Source organism: Dermochelys coriacea, chromosome 18 (genome assembly GCF_009764565.3).
Source record: "Dermochelys coriacea isolate rDerCor1 chromosome 18, rDerCor1.pri.v4, whole genome shotgun sequence".
NCBI lineage: Eukaryota > Metazoa > Chordata > Testudines > Dermochelyidae > Dermochelys > Dermochelys coriacea.
Genome location: NC_050085.1, coordinates 14,976,906 through 15,001,107, shown reverse-complemented (window position 1 = coordinate 15,001,107; position 24,202 = coordinate 14,976,906). Strand labels below are relative to the sequence as shown.

Genomic DNA, 24,202 nt, shown 5'->3' with positions numbered 1-24,202 from the left:
CAACATATATATGCTGACCTACCCCCCAGTACAGATGCAGCTATATTGACAGAAGAATGCTTCTGTCAACCTAGCTACCATTGCTCGGGGAGGTGAAGTTCCCACACCAACAGAAAAACCCTTCACTCAGTGGAGGCTGCATCTACATTACAGGGTTATGCCAGCATAGCTATACAACACTGCTAAGATGGCAGAGTCTCTGGAGTGCACACATACTCTACAACCTTCCTTAGGTCAGTGGGAATTCTATTATACCCACCCACGTGTGCATACACACACACACACACACACACACACACACACACACCTTTCCCATCAACTTTCCCCCAGATCAGTATAGTGCCCAAAATTGCTGGTACTTTCCAAATGAGAAAATAAAATTAATACCCCGCAGACCCCAAGTTACCAGCAACTGCCCATCCCTGAAAAGCCACCAAGTTGCAAAGGGAAGAACAGAGAGAGAGTGTCAAGAAATCATTCAGGAACCGGCTAAACGCCAAAGGCAGGAGTGGAAGCATTGAGACCTCCAGTATTGTTAGCCCCAAGCATTCAAAGATTATGAGTTGGGCCCCAATAAATAAGGGTTTTTAAAACAATAAATGCTGGGTTCTTTTTATTTCCTCCCTGTGTTTTGAGTCTTTAGGTCACATTTTCTATCTTTTTTCCATAACCACAAGGGTTTGAAACTTCCCCCCTCCCCACACACACACACACACACACACACAATGAAAGCAGAGATTCTCAAGTAAATCGACTCCAGCAGCTGGGGCTTTAATATCAAATATTGCAAGACAACGGATTAAAAATATCCCCATCACGTCAGGTGGCAACACTTAACACTAAGCAGTGTGGGAGAGCAAATAAGCAAGATGTTCGGGAAACAGAAGTCATCGTGAGTCCACAACGCAGAGCCGCATGGAGGTCGTGTGTCATAGTTTGGTGTTTAAGACCTCTTGTAAAAGATTTGTTGCTACAGAGATGGAAATAAGCAAACAGTTTAATTCAGTATCATTTAAGAGGCGTGTGATGTGTGGGTGTCATTTGTTTTAGTACATTAAAGCTTAGTGTTTTAACAAAGCTAGGCATTGACTGTACAGTAAATGCTGTGTTTGCTTTGAGATGTTTCCGTATATGTAGATTAGTTGTTTCTCTTAATAGTATAGTAATAGCGGTTCTACATAAAAAGCGTGCATGAATATAAAACATTTCCTAAACCTGATAAGACAAGTCTGCCTCCTTCCCTTTTTCTAGTCTGGTTCAATTCAAACCCCTGTCAGGAGAATAATTATACCAACCCTAGCCTAAAGGGAGTGTGTGAAACACATCCAGCAAATAGAGTCAGTTTTACATACAGGTAAATATTTTCATTTTCCCAAAGCAATCAGCATCCAGACAGCTAACCATTCCATTGCACAATCACTTAAAAGCATCCTTTAGGGAGCAAGTCTTCCAGAACTTAAGGGAAACTTAGAACATTTGGATTGAATTTTTAAACCAGCATCTACAGTTCTATAGCAGGGATAACGCTGCTTTATATTCCACAGGATTTGAAAGTCATTTCTATAGAACCCTGTTTGTTCTAGACTTATCAATTCTATAGGGCTTTTCCATAAGGGAAACCATATACATGTATGCAGAATAATGTATTAGTTTAGGCTGGCAAATTACGTACTCATTTAATTTCAACAAAGTCATAGGTATGCTTGGAAGGATTTGACTTATTGATAAATGTTGGTAAACATTGATTTCACTATGCACACACTAACCAAGGTTCCATCGAGACACTGCCTATCTGTAAATTTTGAGTAAGCAAAATGTTGTTAGAGAACTTCTTAGAATATAATTTAAGGCTATTTACTTTGTACATTTAGACACTTGCTGCTGCTGCTGTGTTTTAATGGTTATAAACCGTTAACTGTTGGAATCTCAGCTTCTGTCATTAAGCCATTATGGTTTGACCCCCACCTCTCCACACATGCACGCACACAGAAACTGTGGTAGTTTAGTTTAAATAGTGAAAAGTCAGAAAAAAATGCTTAAACATCAATATTTTCCATCAAAGTTATTTAAAAAGATTGAATTCTGCCAAGCCTAGTCCTAGAGATCAAGGCGCGAAGAGCCCACCAGAGCAGCCTGTCCAACTTTGAGCATCACAGGCCACCGACATCCCCCCAGCATCCACACACTAAATTCAACAATCAGAATATTACAGCCTCCCGGAGACTAGACTATTATGTGCCACAGACAGAATAGGCAGGAGTGAGGTGCACCAAGGCTTGAGGACCCCAGAAGCAGCTGACTATTGTTGACAAAACGTGTACTGTAGACATGGCCTTAGTCAACTCACAAGAAAACTTTTCAAAATCATCTTGTAAGAGCAAGGTGTGGCTTGCAGCCTCCCCATAATCACCCTGTCCTCTGGTTACTAGTATAGAAGGGCCACTTGAGTTTTTAAACTGTCTCACCTTCCTGCCTTTGGCTCAGAGCTGGTCTTGATGACAAACAAGGAAGGACTCCAGTGGTAAGTCCACGCTAGTGCTCCCATTGGTACTAGATCAACGGTGGGAGAATTCGCAGCACTGATTATAGTTCTGTGCATCACCACTACCAAGGGCCTCTGAATCTTGCTCCAAAAGACAGCAGCAAGGGACTGAAATGCAGAGTTAAATATGTGCACACCACAAACACCATTACACCCCATGGTCAATTGTTTTAGACATCTTTGGGACAGTCACTAACTCCCAAGAAAGCAGGAAAGGGCAAAAACTATTTTTTTTAAAATTTGTTTTGCAATTCACAGTCTCAACCCAACCGTAACACTTCATTGTTCTACAGATCTTCTGTCCCAGATGTCAAAGTGCTCTACAATCTCAATTTCATCTCTCAGCCCACCTGCAAGGCAGGAAAACATTATTCCTCCCCTGCCCACCAATTTTGAAGATAGGTGGGCAGAAGCACAGAAAAGCAAACTGACTTGAAGATCAAACAAGTCTGTGGCAAAGCCAGGGACAGAACCCAGATCTCCTCATGCTGTGATTTTACCCCAAGACCATCTTTTAGTCAATTTCCCTTTCCAGCCTACTTTGTTAACAGGGTTGAAGGTGCATACACCACAGCAGACAACTAGGACATTTCCTAGAGGCGAAGACTCTTATAATGACTAGCACTCTGCATTGAGCCTTTTATTTATACACAACTAAACCTCTATAACTGCACTCATATTAATAATCAGCCAAAATTTTTCAGACCACACACAATCACCCTGTGGAACTCATTGCCTCAAGAGGTAACTGAGGCCAAGAGCTTAGCAGGATGTAAAAAAAGGATTTTATTAAAAAAAGGAGTATTTAAAAACATATCAGTAAGAATAACAAAGAAAAGCAAAAAGGGAATTTTAGAAGGGATATAAACGCTCATGCTTCAGGGCAAAAGTCTCTCTCATTAACTGGGTCAGGATGGAATTATCCTAAAGCTACTTACTACAGGGTTCCTTCCACCTTACTTTGATGCTGAAAGGACAAGCCATTGCTGGAGATGGGATAATGGTCTAACCTGGACCACAGGTCTAATCAGATACGGCAATTCCTATATCTGTAGAAGCCAGTCTACTCTGGTGCATTAGGGGGCTGCTTCAGATGCCCAGGTGTGCACATATTTCCAATTGCTAGCTGTACCCTGTAACCAGCGGCAGACTTTCCATCAGCCTGGTGACAAGAATTGTACAGATATTTTCCATGTAGTTTTGAAGTAGCTGGTTAGAGTGTACACTCAAAGGGACTTCCCCAGAGAAGCACTGCTCAGTTACACAATGAGTCACTCCCAGGCAAAATGCTTCACACTGAGCCTTCTCCTCCCTCCCCACCTATATATGGTCAAGAAAAGGGTTGCGTTAAACCCTTCCCCGCTGCCAGGTCCACAATGCGTGGCTTAGCAATGGTGGTGTCCAACAGAACGGCCATTCAGTTGAATGGGATAAAGGAGGTTAAAATATGAGTAATGTGATTTAGTCATGACGAGCATCAAATCGCATTGGCAAAAAGGAGGAGTCCTATTTGCCTTTTGGTCCTTTAACAGCAGCGATTACGTCCACTCCAACACTAGACGTTTAAAATAAATAAATACCTGGCTTTTCTATAGCGCTTTTCATCAGAACATCTCAACATGCCCCTCAAAGGTGGGCAGTATCTTTATCCTCATTAGAGCCCCGCAAACCAACCCCAACTCGACTCCAAGTGTTGCGTCCAGGCTGGGTTGGCTTTCCTTCTCATGCCAGCAGGCATGGCTGCGTGTCCCACTCCTGCGAGCTGCCACCATCTTGCTGGGTGTGGTCCTGAATGAACATATCTGCCGAGGGATGGCAGCCTCTCTCACCCCGCAGCGGGCAGAACACTGCATGGGGTACGGACGCAGGAGCGGAGCACGCAGCCATACCAACCCTGGGTGGGTAGAGAGACGACAGCGACTCAGGGTCAGGCTCAGAAAGCTACATAACCCTCTCAGGCTTGGGTCCAGGTCAGGGCTTTCAAAAAAAAACAAACAAACAAACAAACAAACAAATAAAAAAAATCAGGCCTGAGCAGACCACTTGTAAAATGAGGATTAATGGGGAAACTGAGGCACAGAGGGGTGAAGCAACTTGCCCAAGGTCACCCAACAGGCCAGTGGCAGAGCTGAGAATAGTACCCAGGTCTCCTAAAACCCAGTAGTCCAGTGCTCTATCCATCAGGCCATACTCCCCCTTTTTTCTAGAAGTGAATCACATCCTTATCTTAGTGAAAAGATGATCTCACCCATCAATTGGTTCTCTGCTTCTAATGCACTCGCCACCCTGATAGCTCAGTATCACGCTCCACAAACCTAGCTGCCAGTCTTAGATTAGTCCCTTGGTGGGTTCTTTCCTCTTTTTTTTTTAAATCAGGTGCTCTAATGTTTCCTATTGATCATTTCATGTATTTTACATGTGCCTGATCAAAGTCTAGTTGGGTGCCTAACTCACTTAGGCCCCTTATTTTTTGAAGAGGTGAACCAGGGAGTGGAGAAGCGTAGGGGCGTGTTCCTCAAAACCCTAGTTTGGCTCAGCGTGGGGTGGGAAGCGGGAGGGTTTGGCTGTGAAAACTGCCAGAGCCTTTCAAAAAGGCTCTCAAAACAAGCTGCACATCAGCTAAATAAATAAATAAATAAATAAAATCACCATCCTCCTTCTTCCCAGAGATTCATGTACTTTGACTGTAACAGGAAAAGCTGAACTGAGGGCAACACGCTGTATAAAGAGCCCAACCCACTCATTTAGGGAAGCAGAGACGAGACAGCAAATAACTGAAAGGGGAGGTTGATCCCAAAGCCAGGAGTTCCTCTGGACTGACCAACCACAACTGGAGCCTTGTCCGTTTGGAGGGAAGGTTTTTCCACCATGGAGCTGCACTGCTGCAACTTATCCCAGTTTGAATCCAGGATAAGCCACTCCAGATGCCCCCTTTTAAAATAAAATAAATAAAATAAAATCCACAGTAGTGCAACACATCTACACTAGGGCTTTGCACAGGTGCAGTTATACTAGTGCAAACATCACCAGGGTAGAGAAGCCTTGAGAATCAAATTTAGTTCATAGTAAACAGCTTGCATAGATTTGGGCAGATTTTCACACCCCCTACTTAATTGGAGCATAGAAGTGTTATGGAAAGCTAATACAACTTGCTCTCTTAAGTCATGTTTGAAAAACACCACCCTTTGCATTACATGGCAGTTATGGAACTCAGCTCCCTACTCTACTCTACTCTAGTGACACTTCTCATTTCTCTAGCCCCTTCCACAGAGGGTCTCAAAGCGCTTTATAAACCGTAGCAGAATCAAGCTCACAACTTCACTTTACTGTGGGGAAACTGAGGCATGGGTGGTTAAAGGGTTGCTTTTCAGAGGTTCTGAACTCTCACAGCCTCTTTGGCTTCAAAATTAAGTTGTACGTACCCAGTACTTCTGAAAATAATCAGGTGCTTAAGTCTTATCTACACACAAAACTTGCACCAAGTTCAGCTAAAATTGATTACGTTGCTTTAGTTACATCAGGGCAAACCTCTGCATGGACACTGAAATCAGTTTACCCCACACCAACTTTAGTGACATTAATGTAATTAAGAGGCTTACTCAGTCACACAGCAAGTCAGGGGGAGAGCTAGAAAAACGGAACCCAGGAGTCCTGGCTCCTAATCTCATGCTATCCACTATATAATCATTCTTGGCTTTCTGTTTCTCTTGGAAGGTCACCACCAGTTTTTACAAGAAACATTCACATGCCACCATCGTGACTTGACACAGTAATAGAGAGTAAGTTTATTTCACTATCAGTTGGGCTTCAGGGGGAAGCAGGCAGTAGGGGAGACCCGGCAGTTCCGTTCTGAGCAATTGCTAACATTGGAGTGGGTGAAGTCACGCGGTTGTTCTCTGGCCTCGTAACACTCTCAGGGTTGCGATACAGAAATCAATCGCCTATTGCAGTCTCTGGGTTACTTAAGCCGTGAGCCATTAGTAAGTAAGTGTACACAGGGCATTCCAGACGCAAAGGAATTCACGAGCTTCTGATTTCTTGAGCCAGATAATGCTAGACCATCTTTACCGATGTGGTTTCAGCCAGACACATGGCAGCAACAATCAGTAGCATCCTACAGCCTCTTCTGTATGTATGAATATGCATTTCCACTGCCCTTAAAGGAAGGCTACAAAAAATGTCCAAGTCTGCATAGCCTTAAAAGCAGGAATTTTCCACCCACCAATGTGCTTTGCTGAATTCAGTCTTGGAAGCTTGCCCACCGAACTCATCCTTTTTACTCTTCTAGCTCCAGCCTCCGGCTGAGCCTTCTCCAGCTGCTGGAGCCTTCTCCACTCTAGACCTTGCCATCTGAAACTGGCTCCACTGAGCTCTGAATCAAGCCCTTAAGGCAAAGCCCAGTGAAGGTCTTGCCACCATCCTTCAATGGGCTTTAGATTAGGCCACAGCTCTCCAGGTCATCTGACACGACCGTAGGTTCCATTCTGCTTCACCCTGCGTCGTCTAGCGTGGGTGTGAAATGCTACCTTCTACGCCCTCTTTGCAGCCACCCACATGACCACACAAGGTATGGGACAATGAGGAATCAAGTCCCTCTGACTCTTACTATCCATCTCCGATTATGTAATTCTGCAAATTGCTAGCAATCTAGCTTGAATGGAAGAGACAGTATGAAAGAAAATAAAAGCTGTGTTGCACTGCACAGTGGTGGACAGGCTACGATACAGTTAATACAACAGAGAGGCTGTTTCTCCATAGGTATGTTCATAAAGGACCTATTTCAAAAATCATTGTTCACCACCCACATGTTCCTGGCTGGTGAAGCCAGAATACTGTGGCAGGCAATGGTTTCAGAGATGGATTTTCAGAAACCGACTCGTATCTTACGAGTGACATTTATGGACAACGTAAGGCGGAGTGGTTTCATTTGACATCTGCTTTTCCCCCCCTCGAGATTATGGGGGACTAATAGCTTAAGTCTTAGGTCTTCATGAGCTCCTACCACTAAATCCCAAACTTCAGTCCTTTCCCTATATCATTTGCTCAGTACAGCCAAGCTGTCTGGACCCCAGCTAAATGCCACATGCATAAAGCAGATTCCCTAAAAGTCAAAAAAGGAACGGGTTGCATCGGCCCTTCTGGAGGGCTGCATTTCTCAATTAGGTGAAGCAGGAATAAAAAAGTATTTATACAAAAAGAGCTAAAGAGCGCTTCTTCACAGGTCCTGTACAAGAACAAGTACGGTCATTCCCCTTAGGCAGTGGGCATAAATATGTAGCTTACACTTACTGGGCCAGATGCACAGCTGGTGTAAATTGCCAATTTACAATAGCTCAAGATCTGGCCCAGTGTTGTGTCCACTGAGATTCCCACTCACATCTTCAAGGTTCTGCACCTATTCCCTCCTGCTCTCCTCCTCATTCCCTTTGCTTTATAACATCTGTCCTTTGTCCCTTTCCCCTCCCACTTGCATGCCTTCTTCCATGTTGTTTCTTCCACATGGAACAGCATCCCTCTGGTTATGCACCAAGCCTTTTCCTTCAAGCCTCTCCCCCGAAAAGCACACTTCTGCATTTTCCGTGCAATGCCCACCTTCTTTTAAGCTAAACTGGAGTCTCATGCATTATTTGTGTCTGCCCTACTTCGTGTCTTAATGAGATGAGAGAAGCACATCAGGACAGGACCATATCACCACAGAGCTGTACAACACCAAATGCATCAATGGGACCCATAATTAGCAACTTATTAGGGTTTCACATTAGAACATGGGTTGTGCATGCACATATGCAAAATTTCAGTGTGTCATTCTGGACCCCAGAATTTCCTCACCAAATAACGCAATCTTTTGCATGAACACAGATCTTTGTCAGAACTGAATTCTGAGAGCCAAAAATCTCTGCTTCAAAAAGAGGACCTTTCATGTACTAAAGTGGAACCTTTTTAAACACCAAAAATGTTCCTATTCGAAGTGTCAAAAAGCAGAATTTCAGAGTTATTTTACCTGGAAATTGGTGCAATACAGCTAATCTGAACCAAAATACTTTGTTGTTTTTAAAATTAAGTTGTGAATATTTCACTCAGTCCTGCAGTGGAAATAGGAAACTATACTAGAACTAAAGCTGCTGAGATGTAACTACACATTCTATACACACACCATTACAGAAATATTATCTCAATCGTATCAATAATGCTCCCTTTTAGGAAAAAGGGAACACCAATACATAACTATTGCTTTATCCCACCCAAATTAAACCCATATTTGACAGTGTCCTGTAATGACATCTGTGTAGGCAAACCCACAGCTTCAATAAAGTCCATCTGTGGAGAGGTCATTGCAAAAGCAGGCCTAGGTGTACTGCAGTAATTCTCACAAGCCCCAGCAGAGATCAGGGGCTCACTCTGCAAGGCACTGTGGAGGCACAGCCCAAGAGCCCCTGATGCTAAGAATTTACCCTTTAAGTAGACAGCGAGGCACAAAGCGGTGAAATGACATGTTCAAGAAGACACAGCAGAGCCAGGATTAGAACATCTCCCAACTCCCAGTTCAGCATCGTATCCAGCAGGTCACACTGCCTCTCTAAGTCAGGCCTGGTTTCCGCTAAGACCTCCCCCAGATTGTCCAGGCTGAACGGAAGAGCACGTAGGTTTAAAGCGTAGGGTCCCGACTGAGTCTTGGAGACCCAGCATGCTTGTGGAAAGGAGTCCTACTGACCACCCTAGGCCAACTTTGGGTCCACATACACCCATGCTCAGTCGGAGAGTCACTCTGCGGGAGACAGCTGTGTGCAGATTTCATTTCTCTAAAGAAGGCTCTGATCTAAGAAGTGAAGAGTCAGAATCCCATCACATGGCCACCCCTTACCTCCCTGGGGAAACCAGAGATTAACAACCAGGTCATCAGCTCAAACCTAGCAAATGGCAGAATAGAAGCTGAGTGGGGAGAACCTGCACTTTCCCTTTTCAGAGGGAATTTGGACTTAAAGTTTACTAATCAGAATGGCTGCCATTCCCACTCCTGGCAAGTCTGGACAGACTTGCCAAACAAACAAAGGCCACATGCTTATGCTTTTTAAGAGGACTGCTAATTGTACACATGGTTGTGTGACATGGGCAAATAGGAACAGGAACAGGGATGAGAGTGAGCTCTCATTTGTGACCTGAGCAAGGACTTAGTTTGACTCACATCAAGAGATGGAAAGCGAGTGGACTGAACGACCTGGAGCATCTTTGCATTGACCAGACAGCCACATACGAGGAGGGATGGAAAGAGGAAAAAAAGGGAGGTAGGGTGGAGATTATGATCTCAAGGTTAAGGCACCGGACTGGGATACAGGGAATGAACTCACATTCCCAGGTCTGCTGCAGACTCCTTTTGCCTGGCAACCATCTGTCACTATATGTTTGTCCAGCACAAGGAGGCCCTGATGCTTGCAGACACTAGCAGCTACTCTAACAAATGTACCACCACCACTTGAAAATTCTCATTCACACTGAACAGCTGGGAGCTGCTGAGTGCTCAGCCCTTTTAAAAAAAAAAAAAAAAAACAGGTCACTTATTTAGGAGCCTAAACATAGGCACCTGTTTTGGGAAACCCTGGCTCTTCCTGCACTCCTCCCCCTCGCTCCACTTTATTAATCCTTGCTATTGTAACTCTGGAGCCAGCCGTTCAAAATACATAAGGCAGCATCCCATAGCTGGGTTGAAGCAACCCTAAAAGCAGCAGTCTTTAAATATCACACATCTATAAGAATTGTAACACAGCTGCCCTGAGCAGGGCTATGTGCAGACACCTGCAATCTAAAAGTAGTCAGTTACATTGCTAAAAATGCAGCAATTTACATGTTTTCCCTTCCCATGTTTAATTCCTGCAGCTGGTGGGAAAGCAAAGGAAGCTTTGCCCAGCCCCTCCTAGCCCCAGTTCAGCAACGTACTTCAGCATGCCTGTAGCCCCACTGACACCCCCTCATTAAAGTTGGGCATGAACTTTAATACCTTCCTGAATCGGATCTCTTTTCACAGGTGCCGAGAGCCTACAACTCCCATTTACTTCCACTGGAACAGGCAAGGCTGAGCCCCCCCTGGAAAAAAAAAGAAATCAGACCCAAGTTCCCCCTGGAAAAAAAAGAAATCAGACCCAAGTTCTTTTCTACCCCAAGTGTTAAGAGTCTTCGTGGCTACACTGATTTCCCAAGTCCCCATAATGGGAATCGTTTCCAAAAAGTAGAGATTAGACTAGGTCCTAGGCAAAGCGAAGCCCAAAGCTCTGGAAAGCAGGTGGAATTTGCTTTTCTGCTAGACTCTTCCCTGTGCCCATACGCTGCGGTTCAGGGTATCACAGGGACTTCCTCCCAGCCCATCACATACCAAGCCACAGCGCTGATGTGGACAGCCTCTTTCAACAGTTTTCTTCCCTCGCCAAGATAAGACATGAAGTGACAAGGAAGGGAAGCAACTTAAAAAAAAAAAAAAACAAAAAAACACACCACACGACATCCTCTGTGGAAAAGGATGATGACCGGCTCCGGGAACGCTGCGAGCTGCATGGCATGAAGAAATATGCTGATGCACTGGGGCTTGCAAGAGCTTCTTTGCCTCCACATGCACAAAACAACTGAGATGTGCACACAAACAGGTGCACAGAGGATGTGAAAATGAGATTTCCCATGCTTGGGAATCAGCATAGGCCTGCGCATTGATCTCTCCCTGCCATGGACCAGGAAGCAGCTGTGACGCACCCTGTGACCACTGCTACAGTGCCCCTAGCTGTATGGCCTCACAGGTGCACACACGGCTGGACTCAACATGCCCCTCCCAAACGGGCTGGTGCCAATGTATAAGGCTACCTGCAATGTGATGGAAAGCTGTCCATCACCCTAATATCAAGGCAGTGTTCATAGAGAGTTTTAGCTCAAGGAATGGACCAGTCACCATCCGGTTTTAAACCCTAATATCTAGCAGACGCCCATGCTCTGAGCAGTAGCTCCCAGGGCAAGATTCTAATGGAGCATTACACGCAAGCGTTTGCACATGGACTGCCTGTCTGAGTTGCCCAATGTCTGGTTCATTGTGCCTGCAACACCAAGCTGGAAGCCTTCCAAGCAGCAGCTATGGTTTCCAGCAACGTAGCGAGAACAGTCTGTCCCACAGGATGGCAGAGCTTCTATTTCCAGACCCCCCACAAAAGCTGGAAATGGAAAGGCTGCCCCAAAAGCAGCAGCTGACATGGCAGGGGAGGGAGATGTTAACATCGCCAGGACAGTGAAAACCTTCTGTTGAGAGCCATTCTAGAAACGGGCAGAGGTTTTGTGGCACAGGCGTGAAATGGTGCATGTGTGCACCGACACTTGTGGTTACGTGTACGTACACACACACACACACACACACACACACACACACACACACACACACACCCCCTGCTCAACTGTCACATTAAACTGAGCCCACGATGCCAACACAACAGCCTGTCAGGACTACACGGCTTAGCATCACAGCTACTGCCTGCAAGAGGTAGTTCAGGGACAGCGCTAAACTGCGCTGTAAGGGGTCCCAGCTGGTCTCTGGCCAGAAAGGGAAGATGGCTAAAGACAGGGCAGGAGGAGGAGGAGTGGTCAGATTCCCAGTATCCCACAAGAGACGCTTTCCCCTACCGCATGCAGAACACACTCACAAATGAAATGTTCTGGCCACTTCTGCATTCAGATATGCAAAAGGCCCCACACTAGTGCCTAGAGAAATATAGTAAAGCCCCTTCAATTCTCCCACCCCCTTTCACATTAGTATGCATTTCCAACCATCCCCGCTTCCCCAGAGGTTGATTCATGTCGGGGGGTAAACATGCTAGAAGTCTGGTTATTACTGACTCGTGATACGGTGAAGGACACTGTCCATACAGTGCTGTCAAAAGCATGCAGCAAACAGCCTTCTTGCTAACTTTTCCCGGTTCTAATGATCTCCGATGTTCTCTGTAACGAAGAGAGGTGCAACTTCTCTTCAAGTGGGGTCTCTAATTCCTGGGGACACAGTGAAGTGTCCTCAGGGTGGTTTTTGACAGCACTGCTTTGAGTCTCACAGCGCACATTATCGGTTAACAGGAAACTGGCTCTGAATATACCGTGATGGGTTTGATTTGCCCACTCCCTTTCAGGTGTCACCTGCTTCCACAAGGGATGTTTTGGGGATTGAGGCTGGGATATAGGATCTGGCAGCGACTGGCAAAGACTTCTGTTCTGCACTTGATGAGCACAGTCTCTCCAACTGTACCTGCTGTTACTGATCTGATCACACCATGACAAGTCTCACTTGGGAGTTTGGCTTGCACATCGGTTGCCTGCTCGCAGCGTCAAGTGGGGAAGAAATTGTAAATGGTTTCCCATGACCCTGGGCTCAAATGGGGAGAGAGGAAAAAGCTCTGCAATGGCAGGTCTCATTTTCCCCCTTCCAAGCCACTAGAGCAGTGCCTCAGGGCATTCAGCTGCAACAAGACGCTATAGCACTGGGGTTCATGGTGTTGTTCTCCCCGGTGCATCTCACAGACGAGTGCACTTATTTGTGACATCTGCCTAGAGGAAGAAGTTTCAGTGTCCTGGGCCACACAAGATCTGGTGTGTTAACAGCCACTGCATGTAAATCCGTCAGCGACGTTTCCCATCTCAAGCTCTAAAATTAGAATCTGTGTTTTCACCCATTCACCACATTTGATTAACCCGAAACCCAGGTCAGCCGCTTAGCAAGTCATTTGTGTGATCACAGCATCTCCTTCACATCACAGGCTTGCACTCAGACTTGAGCTTTTGTCTGGCGCCTCACTAGATCATAGCAGCTGGATGTTTTGCACTCAGCAGTGGTGTAAAGATATTGATACGTCCACCTCAAATTCGGTGGAGTCTTTGGACTGACATTAGAGGGATTAAAGGTCAGGGAGTGCCGCTCGGCCAGATGGGTTGTTTGGCTGAGGGGTCCCATCTGTGCCTTCGCCTACAATGCAAAACCCTAACTCAGATGAAATCTTGGAGTCTGGTTCTTAGCTGGTGCTAGTCAGCATAGCTCTACTGAAGTCCTCTACACCAACCAACAATCTAGCCTGCAGCAGATACGTCTAGTGAGTACAGTCATGCTAGGAAAGGTTTGAGAAAGGTGTAGAGGGGGAAGTGGGGAGGTACACCAAGCATTTCACAGTGAGCAAACAGTTTATTGGGAGGGGGGGAAGGGAAGGAAAAGGAGAGAAAGAACAGCTCCCTATGGGCAAGTATCCACATTGTTGAAACCACTAAGAGTTGGCACTAATTGGCAACCCTATTGTCAGTCTCTGCAGAGAAGACCCAATGTGCCATGGAGACAGAGCTCATTCTTGTCCCCTAGAGGTGGCCAGTCTAGGTCAGGGTTGAGATGCATCAATGGGGCCACCCATGCTGTCCCTGTGCTCAAGGCGAGATGAGGACTTTAGTCCCTAAGACCATCCAGCTGGTACTTTTCACATCAGAAACTCACACAGAACAGGCCACAAGTGGGACAACAGCCCGGAGTAAGCAATGAGCACAACTGGACCTTTCACTGGTACTGGAGCAAGTTTTCTCCGCTTCTGGAGAGAGGCTATTCGGACCCCCAATCTGCATGTACATAAAGCAATGTCCATGTGTGCAAGCCATCAGGTAGCCAGGGCAGGGTTTTCAGGAGAAGGACCAGCTTCCATCTCAGACAGCCAACTGTCATTGCAACTCTTTCCATGGGATTATGGCAGAATGCTCCAGAAACGTGGGTGAGGGTTATATTGCTGCAGAAGCATCTCTCCCTCTCTTTAAGACACTGCTTTAAGAACATGCATCTTATTACTCCCCCACCAGACACAACATAGCCCACTCCCTCCATTTAGCTGGTTAGCATACAAAGTAGATATTTTTAGCGTGAACCCAGGTTCTTATCCACGCCCATGTTCCCAAGCACTGTAGGGCTACATGCAAAGTTTGCATGGAAAATGACCTAGGAGAGGAAGGATAGGTCCACTGGAGGCATGGAAGACCTGGGTTTATTTCCCTGCTCTGACAAGCTCCCTGCTGTGATTTCAGATAGACAGACTATAAGTGATTTGCCCCAGTTAATAACAGCAATTCCCCACCTCATAGGGCTGAGAGAAAAAACAATGGTTGTGAGGTGCTCAGTTCAAGTGTAGTGTAAATACCGAAGATAAATAGATAGAGAGGCATATAAATGGATGGTGAGCCAGGGGTCTATTTGTAGACCACTTTTGCAAGTGGAAAAAGATGTCAAAGATTCATACTGGGATTTTGATACCCTGCTTCCTTCCTCTCCTCACCAAACACAGAAAACCTGGACCTGTATAGGCAATATGTAAACTATGGGGACTACAGGTTTCCTGCAGCCCTATATGAGATCACATTAAATGTGATTAAATTATCACATTTTAAGGATGGATTTCAGAGCTTAGATGCCAATATGACTGACATACTGCATACCACCAAGAGAGAGACTGCTTGCTAGACTCCAGTACAGACTTCGCAGGTCATCTGTGCAATGGATAGATCGTGACTGACAGGAGCAAAAAAGCTCAACCCCCAAGGGAGTTTTGGAGATCTCATAGGAAAAGGCCATAGCTCTTCATGACTCTAGATTGGCTCCCTGATGAAGGGGAGAAACTGGTCTAATGTAGCCCAGCCCGAATGTATAAAACACGGTATGTCAGTAGAACAGCATATCATCATCCGCCACTGTATTAGTAGGAAAAGAATTACAGCTGAGATTTTCAAAGCAGCCTAGAGGCTTTAGACCCATCATACTTTAAAATTAATGGAGGGGCAACTAAATCCTCTAAGCCACTTTAAACACATCGACTCCCATAAAAAAGCTGAAGGAATAATTTAGCTGATAAATGCTTACCTCTTCCTGTTTGCAAATTGTCCACTAGTATTTTGTAATTTAAAATTTGATATTCAAAATTACTGACCAAATAAAACCTGTCAACTCTCCAATCTGCAAGTTTCTGTATATTATACACCAAGTAAACTTCATATCCCCAATAGGACTGCATTTTAACCTCAAGCTAAGGTGGAACTACACAGCTAAGAGACTAAAACAAGCATCTCATTTAATTATTAGGATATTTACCAGCCTGTATGTTACAGATGCTCTTGTTCCCATTGTAATTAAGTTGTGTACACACCTGGCAGAAAGTTGGGGCATTAAAAAAAAACCTATAAAACGGCTTGGTTGCTACCCGAGTGACACGTCCCATCATGGAACAGAAAGTTATTTGTTTAGCTGCTTTGCCATGACCCGATGAAGCAGAATGCAGCAAGGTAGGAGCAGAGACTCTGGGAGGCAGGCGACGAGAAGGAACGAAGTGGCTTTTGCAAGGCACTAAATAGATTTTAGCATGAGCTAACGAGAGCTAAGCTGGTGAGAGCCTTGGGTCGCTCTTATGGTGAAACGGACAGCATGTTAACTTACTGAAAAGTAACTACAGTCCAGATCTCTAAAGAGGGTTACAATCCATCCATACCCAAAATCAAACCACTTATTTTGGAGTAAAATCTAAGCATGCTTAGTGTCATGTTCTGAGGCGAGGGTCTATGCCTGCAGAGCTCAATTTCACAACGATCTGGCTGCATTTAGCAGATTCAAAATGTGGCTTCAGGAACATTCAATTTCTTATCCCAGCTCACCTCTCCAAGTGAATTTAGCGTGCATAGTATTGACTTGATACACACACTTACTTCATCCACCTGCTCCGATGGCGGGGGGGGGGGGGAAGAGAGATTCCCCCTTTTCCATTTGATTTTGCTCACATGCAGCTGCTTTCACAGTTTAAGTTGCTTTGGGTCTAGACTGCTTTTCTAAACTGCATTTGCAAGGACTCTTGAGTTTCTTCTGATGCATTTTATGAGTATTTGAAAAATTCAGCCACACACATTCAGCCCTTTGAAGCGGCAAAGCCCATATGCAGGCACTGTGGTTCATCATTAAGGAAAATGAAACTTGACTACAGTGCATGGCTAAGCGTTCTAAACCAAGAAACAATGAATGCAATATTGCTACAAAGTAAAAATACATGCCATTATATGCATGTTAGATCACACACACAGCAACTGCCTCAGGGAGGGACCACCTCTCCCATGTGGTGTACACCAGTGGTTCTCAACCAGGAGTACGTGTACCGGTGCGGCTATGCAGAGGGCTTCTGACGGGGGACACCATCAACTCATATCTAGATATTTGCCTAGTTTTACAACAGGCTACATAAAAAGCATCAGCGAAGTCAGTACAAACTAAAATTTCATACAAACAATGACTTGTTTATCCCGCTCTATATGCTATACACTGAAGTACAATATTAATGGTCCAAATGATTTTATAATTATATCGTAAAAATGAGAAAGGGGGAAATTTTGCAGTACTAGTATGGCTGTGATAAACTACTTGCTTACAAAATCAGACCTAAAAATACAAGTGTAAGTGAGGTGAAACTTGGGGGTACACAAGACAAAATCAGACTCCTGAAAAGGGTACAGTTATCTGGAAAGGTTGAGAGCCCATGGCGTACAGCACCATGCACCCAGTCTGTGCTAATCATACGAATAAAGTTCACACACACACACACACACACACACACACACTTCCTAACACTAGTAAAACAAACAAAACAACAAAACAAAAAAACCCACACACAAGGATAGCCTAGCATCTGAGACACCATTTCCACTGCAGAAATCTTCTACCTCCAAGGAAACTAGAACCTACTCATGGACAATATTAATTATTCTCATTGCAATAGTGCACACACACACCATGCTAAGTGCTTGTCCATTTGCACAAGTGGAAGATGTTATAGGACCTGAACTACATATAATTTATACAATCTTCTCCCTTTTGCTTTGCTCCAACTCAAGAGCATCTTCTTTGTTGAAGCACTGAAGCTACAGACATGTAGAGCCATTCTCCTACCTCACCATAGCGGTCAAAGCTCGCCAGCCCAGGAGCGTACAGACAGTCCTTAGTCCACAAACCTACAGGCAGGTCAGAAAGGAGGTAGGGTTGTAAGGCACAAGAGGTGGGTTTTCTGTTCAACAGAGCTCCAGCCTCAGAGATTTGGCCAAGGTGACGGAACTGGAGAAGTTTCCAATGAAGAGGTGACAGCTGAAGTTATTTACTAAAAACCAACTACCCAGTTTATTCTGGACAGGAGAGGGGGTGGAGAGAAGAAAAGGAAGTCATCTCATTCTTTTATCAGTGGAGAGCTGGCAGCTGTGAATGTAATGTTTAGAAGGGGCGGGAGGGTGTGAACACCATAAACAACACTTATCTGTCTAGTTCAAGGGCAATTGATGAGTGGCCTCCCGGCCAAATGTGGAGTGTGGCACTCCTGCATCAGGATGGACTTTCCTAGCGCACCCTCCTCACCTCTCCTTTAGAGAGCCAGGGATACAGAATTCGAACAGTGATGCTGCTCCTGCTAGGGGATCCCACAGAGTAGTTCCAAAAGAACCAGCAAAACCCATACAGGACAGGCAATGGAGAGGAAAGATGGGCTTGTGGTTCAAGCACTTGTGCCAGGACTTAGGAAACCTGGATTTACTTCCTGCCTGTGCCAGAGACACCCTGCGGGACATCAGGACAGTCTCTCCCTCTGCCACCCCGTTCCCCCATCTGTAAAACAAAGATAAATAATCCTTCGTCTGCCTTGTCATCTTACACTGCTGCTGTCTGGAGTGGGGAGTGTCTCGTACTGTGTGTTTAGACACAAAAAAGGGGGGGCTTCACTGGGCTCCTAAAATCCAGAGCCATTTCTACACGACCTGGCTGCGTCCGTCTCTCCTGACCTATATAGGACTCTTGCTCATGGATTGACACCGCAAAGCTCCCTTCTTAAGTGCTATAACCACCACTAGGGCAGGTGGAGAGCTGGTGTGAAAAGAGGCTGGATGCAGAGAGATTAGCCAAGCAAGAATTTTGGTCCCTTTAAAATTCTTGCAGCAGGACTGAACTGCAGTTAAGACAGGCACAACAACTCTGGCTAGCTCCAACCGGGCCTGGGCATCTGCTTCTAATCAGAGTAACTGATTAGCTGTGTAGGCACCAGGGCAATTCCCATTGCACGAGCAGGGCACGATCCGGCCAAAGAAGTGAAAAACCCAGACCTACCCAAGCAGGGCACCTGGCCACCGGTTGGCAGTCCCAGGAACGTGCCAATGGATTCAGAGCCATGGAGAGTGACCTGATGGGAGAACTCAATCACCTACGAGCGAGACAGCTGGCAAAGGACAAAACCCTGCCCATTGTTCATGTCCTCCACCCCAAGGGTTTGCACAGTGAAGGAAAACGAGCCCCCCTGGAATGCAGGACTGGAGGATGGCTAAATATACATCAATCAGGGGATTAAATATTGAGGCATGTGGCAGCCTCTGCATGAGAGAGTGTTTAGTGCATTACCCAACAGGCACTTAGCGCAATTATGGTCGCTCTGTGGCAAGCCTTTAACGTGCCAACAGAGCAGTTGAGGCATCGAAGGGATTAGAGGGCAGCAATATCCCAACCACAGAACAGCTCTCAGGCATGGAGTGAGGGCTTCCAAGAAGCAGTGTGTGGGTGAGCTGGGAAATGCTCTGGAGCATGGGGTGGAGGAGGGGTTACATGCAATCTGAAGTGGATTCGAGTCAGGTTCCTGCACCGTGCATCTGACCAACAGCGCTTGGCATGGAAACCTCCCCTTGGAGCCTGAGGAGCAACTTTAATTCAAACAGCCTGTGTCATCAAAAAGGAGGGGAGAAGTGATGGACAGAATCAAACTTTGCCCGCGTGTGGCGTTAGACTCTGGGATGACTTTTGGGTGGGACGATTGGAATTGGACCCCAAACCCCACATACTTAAGCCCAGGCCCCACTTTGTCCACACATCTGTTGGTGGGGGTGGGTCCCACTGGGACTTGGGTCCAAGCCATATCATTTTGTGGTGCGGACATGACTTGTGCCACAGATCTGCATCAGAAAGTCTGAGCAGTGCGGTATGGATGTGAGAGACGCAGGGCCAGCCATCGTAATCCCAGTTTTTACAATGCAGTGCGGATGCTAAAGCGTGGGCTTGGAATGTCAAGTCCATAAACCCAGGTCCTATAGGTCTAGGCTTAGTATGTCATACTTTGAGGCCATTTTCATCAGAGGATCTCAAAGCACTTCACAAAAGAAGGTTGCTTTCTCATTTTAAATTTTGGGAAACTGAGGCACAAGAGAGGGGACATGCCTCCCAGGGAGTCAGTATGACAGGGCTGGGAATAGGTTCCAGGACTTCCTACCCTCATCACTACAACTGGTCAGACATGTTGAGAAAGGTGGTCGTGGTGGGGTTCCCCCTCCCGATTATAAATATATAAGAGTGTGTGTGTGTGATGCCGATTCACTGAAACTGGGACTTAGTGAAAACATTATTGCTAAAGCTTTGGTTGGGAACTTCTGAGGTCCAGGATGGAACTTCAGATCACAATGAGAGAGAGGGAGACCCACCCCTGAATAGCCAATGGTTGGACCACTCAACTGGGATGTGGGAAATCCAGGTTCAAGTACCTGGTCTGACCTGGGTAGAGCAGGGACTGGAGCGGGCTCCAATATCCCAGATGAACGCTCTAAGCGCTGGGCTGTTGGTTATTGCGGCGTGGTTGAGCATCCGTCTCAAGCTTTCACAAACCCCCCCAAACACAGAAAAAAAAAGTTTTGGTTTCATTCTGCACTGGAATGGAAACGTGTTGAAGCCTCAGAACTCTTTGTGAAATGGAATTCTTGTCTGCCACCAGCCTGGCTAATCACACTGTCTGCTCATTTCATCTTCCCCCTCAGTCTCTCAGCTGGAATCAAAGCAGAGGAGCCAGCACCCAGGGATTTGCCAGAGACCACCATCCCACAGTTTGGGAACTCCGCTATAGCCGATTGCATGAGCTACTCCTGACAGCAGATCAGCCTTCACTTTTCCTCCCTCACCTATGCCCCAAATGCTGTAACCCCTGCCTTCCCTACACACCAGAGTGTAGTTCTGCCAAACGCCTAACCATACTATCCAGCAGCCACCCACCTGTACCATGCCTGGGCCAGAAAAAGCAGTAGGTTTGTGCCATCATCAGACCTGGCAGGGACTTTTGCTGAGGTTTTGTCATTCAGAAACAAGGAGCATTTACACAAAATTCCCCCCCCCGGTCAGAGACTCTTCCAAATGGACTAAGCACATTTGGCATCTGATTCAGGTATGATATTCAGAGTCTACAAAGCGTCCAAACCTGTTAAATTCAGGGTTACCCCTGAATGGCCAGCAATTACACAAATAACCGGTCATTAGACCGCAAAAGGCCAGACCGTTATTTTTCAGCAAAGGGAATTTGTGCTGCCAGACGCATAGAAAGAATGGCAGAAACATGAGCTAACCCCACTGGAGCAGCTAAGGCTAACCAGTAGCAGAGCATTAACCGCACCCTGAAGTTCTCTGCCCATGCTTCGGCTGGTTGAGCTATCCCTTCATGAACAATGGGCCAAGTCCGCCTCTGACTTGTGCTAGTTTTGTACCAGTGTATCTCCAGTAGCGTCCGAGGCTTTACCCCGGTTCACACCCACATAAGGGAAACCAGAATGAGTCCCAATATTCATTATTTTAGCCCTTTCCTGGTCACAAGCTGTCCATGCATCTATCCCGATTTTCGTTCCGTGCCTTTGTTCCTTTTGCCAAGGAGCATCTTCAGACCCTGGACTGTGCAGAAAGGGCAAAACACCCCGGTGCACAGACATTGTGCACTTAAGTCTCCTAATCCTCACTAAAGCTACTGGGGATTAAATGGCATATACACATGGGACCTCTACACCAGGGTGAATTTCACCCCAACTGCTGGCATTGACTAGTCATTGTTTGCATCCACGTGACTGGTCACCTCCGCCACATAAAATGGGTTTTGCTCCCTGCCTAGATGACTGATATATTTCAAAAAAAGACAAGTCTTTCCATGTCTCACAATGGACTCTGGAGAAGCCATCGGGTTCACTGGCCTTTCCACAAGTAACTTTGCAGAGGGCCCAGGAGCAGCACTGCTAAGCCCAAGCATTTAAAAAAAAAAAAAAAAAAAAAGTCAAGAGTAAGTTCCCCTAAACAAAATCACGATTAAAACTGGAGGTTTTTTTTGTTTGCCTCTGTTTGAGCTGGGGTGCGTGTGCACATCACATTTTCCAGATTTTCTCCACAACCATAAAGGCTAGAAGTGTTAATATTCTCACATAATGTCAAGATTCTAGGCGTTGTTTGGGGTTTATCTTAAATCCCCAAACAACGTGGAACTCAACAAAACCCAAGAGTTGGCAATGCTGCGACAGAAACATAGGATCTGCCCTATGGGATCAGGCCCATGGTCCATCTTGACCAGCTTGCCTGATGGACAGTGGCCAGCATCTCACTTCACAAGCCAGGGCTTTGCTCACAAATAGAGAACAGGATCATACAAACACCTGCATGTTACTTAAGGATCCATGAGGTTTCAATCCTGTTTTTCCCTCAGACATTTGTGTCCCCCTCCACAGTTTATTATACAGTCAGTGCCACATGGGGGAGCTCTCCCTAGAAAAGGGTCAAGCTCCTGAGACCTAGCTTCTCCCTCGCTGCAGGATGGTGCTTGAGGCTGGCATGTTATCTTCTCCTATACCTTAAGATAGGCATACAAGACAGAGGTATTCCACTGAGATCAGCCCTGCTGCCTGCAGCCCAACAGCACACAAGTCATTAAATAGAGTTTATGAAGAGTGGGGGGAACCCACCCTCCCTCTCCACAATCATTCCAAGACTGAATACAGCAACCAAACGAGCTCTGCTGTGCCAAGGGAGACTCTGAACCCTGCTTCTCCAGCAATTAACTGGATCAGCAACTTTACAGCCAGAACATGACTTTCCTTTGTTTACTACCAACGCTTCCGTGCAAACCTGTACTTTAAAATAGAGACCAATTTCCTATTTGACACTCAAGCACTTTTCCTCTCGGCTCAATGCTGTGTATGGGCAGATAGTGCTGCCAGTTAAAGGCCAGAGGTAGTAGCGGTGATGACACTGGAAAGGAAAAAGCAGGTTACATCCTGGACTGAAATAGGACTCCACTGGACCTGCATTTTCCTTCTTGCTATGACTGAGACACACTAATAGGTGTTTACAGCCCCCCCAAACACACACCATACTTGGGGTATAGGTTTTATACACCCACAAGGTGCATCACCGCGAAAACATTTAAAGCCATGAAGTTCAGAGTTACAGGTAAACTTACAAGGAACCTAAACATTTTAAATTATGAAACTCAGTCGAGGAACCCCAAAGCACCTTAACTCTGCCCCTTTTGTCAGAGATCCAACCCCATCTTTTTAGGCAGAAATCTTTTGTGGATTTTAAGAGGGTGGATCAAGAACGTTTAAAAAAAAAAAAAAAAGTCCTGTAATAGAAACTTGCTTCCAAATGTAGCTATAGAGTAGTTAGTTACCAGTATTCCATGAGAGAGCTAGCTCTCTCACTCAGAGTTAGCTGCCCAAATCCCATTGAAAGCCAAGGAGAGTTGGATGCTTAACTCCCTTACATTACACTTCAAAAATCCCAGTCTCTATTTTATGGAAAAGAAATGCCAGCCAAAAAACCAAACAAACAAAAAAAAATACCACCAGGGTTGGGGGTGGGTGGGAAGGAAGAGCTTAAAGGATAAATCATTTCTCTATACTAATCAGAACATATTTTTCCTTAGGCACTTGCCAGAAATCTTCCCACATGAGCCTCAGAACTTTGAAACAACTGCAGCGAAAACTTTCTCCTGTAGTAAATATTTGTTTAAGCTCAAGAGGAGGTGGAGGAGAGGAAATTGCTATGTGCTTCCATGGTAGATAAGCACACTACCCAAACCAAAACTTCAATGCTGGTAGTCCAAATAACAAAGAGAAAGGACGGCATGGCTGATCCCGCAGAGACAGATGCATGAACTTAATGTTGATGGGACTGCTCACTTGCATAACACAAAAGCGTGTGTATAAGGGCTTGTCTGCATGCAAATTTATTTCAAAATAACTAAATCAGTTTTGATTCACTCCTTTTGTTATTTCAGTGCAATGTCCACAATCAGATCTGCAACAAAACAATCAAAGTGATTCATCCGACTTAGCTATTTTGGTGCACGTTTGCGTGTAGACCAGTTAGAACTCTTTGCAGGACTGGGGACTGAGTGATCACAAGGAACAGGCAACAGGATTAGGAAATTTCCTGTTCTTTTCCCAGATACCCTCCCTTTTCATACCAGAGCTTATGCAACCACAGCTGCCCAGCATTATTAAGTAGCTCAAGTTCCTGCTCTTTCAGAAGACCAATAAAACCACAAAGTGCCAGCAACTGCCCCACCCAGCCACATTCCCTACCCCCAAATCATGAGTTCTGTGAGCATCTCCTGGTTTATTTCACACTAGGGTGAGGCCAGACGGATAAAGAAGGCGCCGACAGCTGCTGGTCTGCACATTGCATGCAGCGCACACAGGGGACAAAAAAAAAAAAAAAAAAAACCAAACACACACCATGTTTGCCCCCACTTTGGCCTTTCCCCTCTCAAAATGAGATCCTGCCAGAAGTCTGGACGCTGGAATTATAAAACACACAAAGCAGAGATTGCA

The 24,202-nt window shown here is 45.7% G+C and overlaps 1 protein-coding gene across 5 annotated transcripts in view; it reads right to left on the bottom strand.

The window, feature by feature from the left end:
• Positions 1-24,202, bottom strand: part of LOC119844931 (tyrosine-protein phosphatase non-receptor type 11-like) — an 84,121-nt gene that overhangs the window by 40,577 nt on the left and 19,342 nt on the right. The window contains exon 2 of one of the 5 annotated variants that reach the window (XM_043499767.1): positions 17,499-17,560. The exons of 2 other annotated variants lie outside the window; for them this stretch is intronic. In XM_043499767.1, coding sequence (XP_043355702.1) covers positions 17,499-17,506 — 8 coding nt within the window. In that variant the 5' untranslated portion in view covers positions 17,507-17,560. Of the gene's footprint in view, positions 1-16,270; positions 16,291-17,498; positions 17,726-24,202 lie in introns of those variants that run through there. 2 more of the 5 variants (XM_038376412.2, XM_043499769.1) reach the window with 2 other exon arrangements.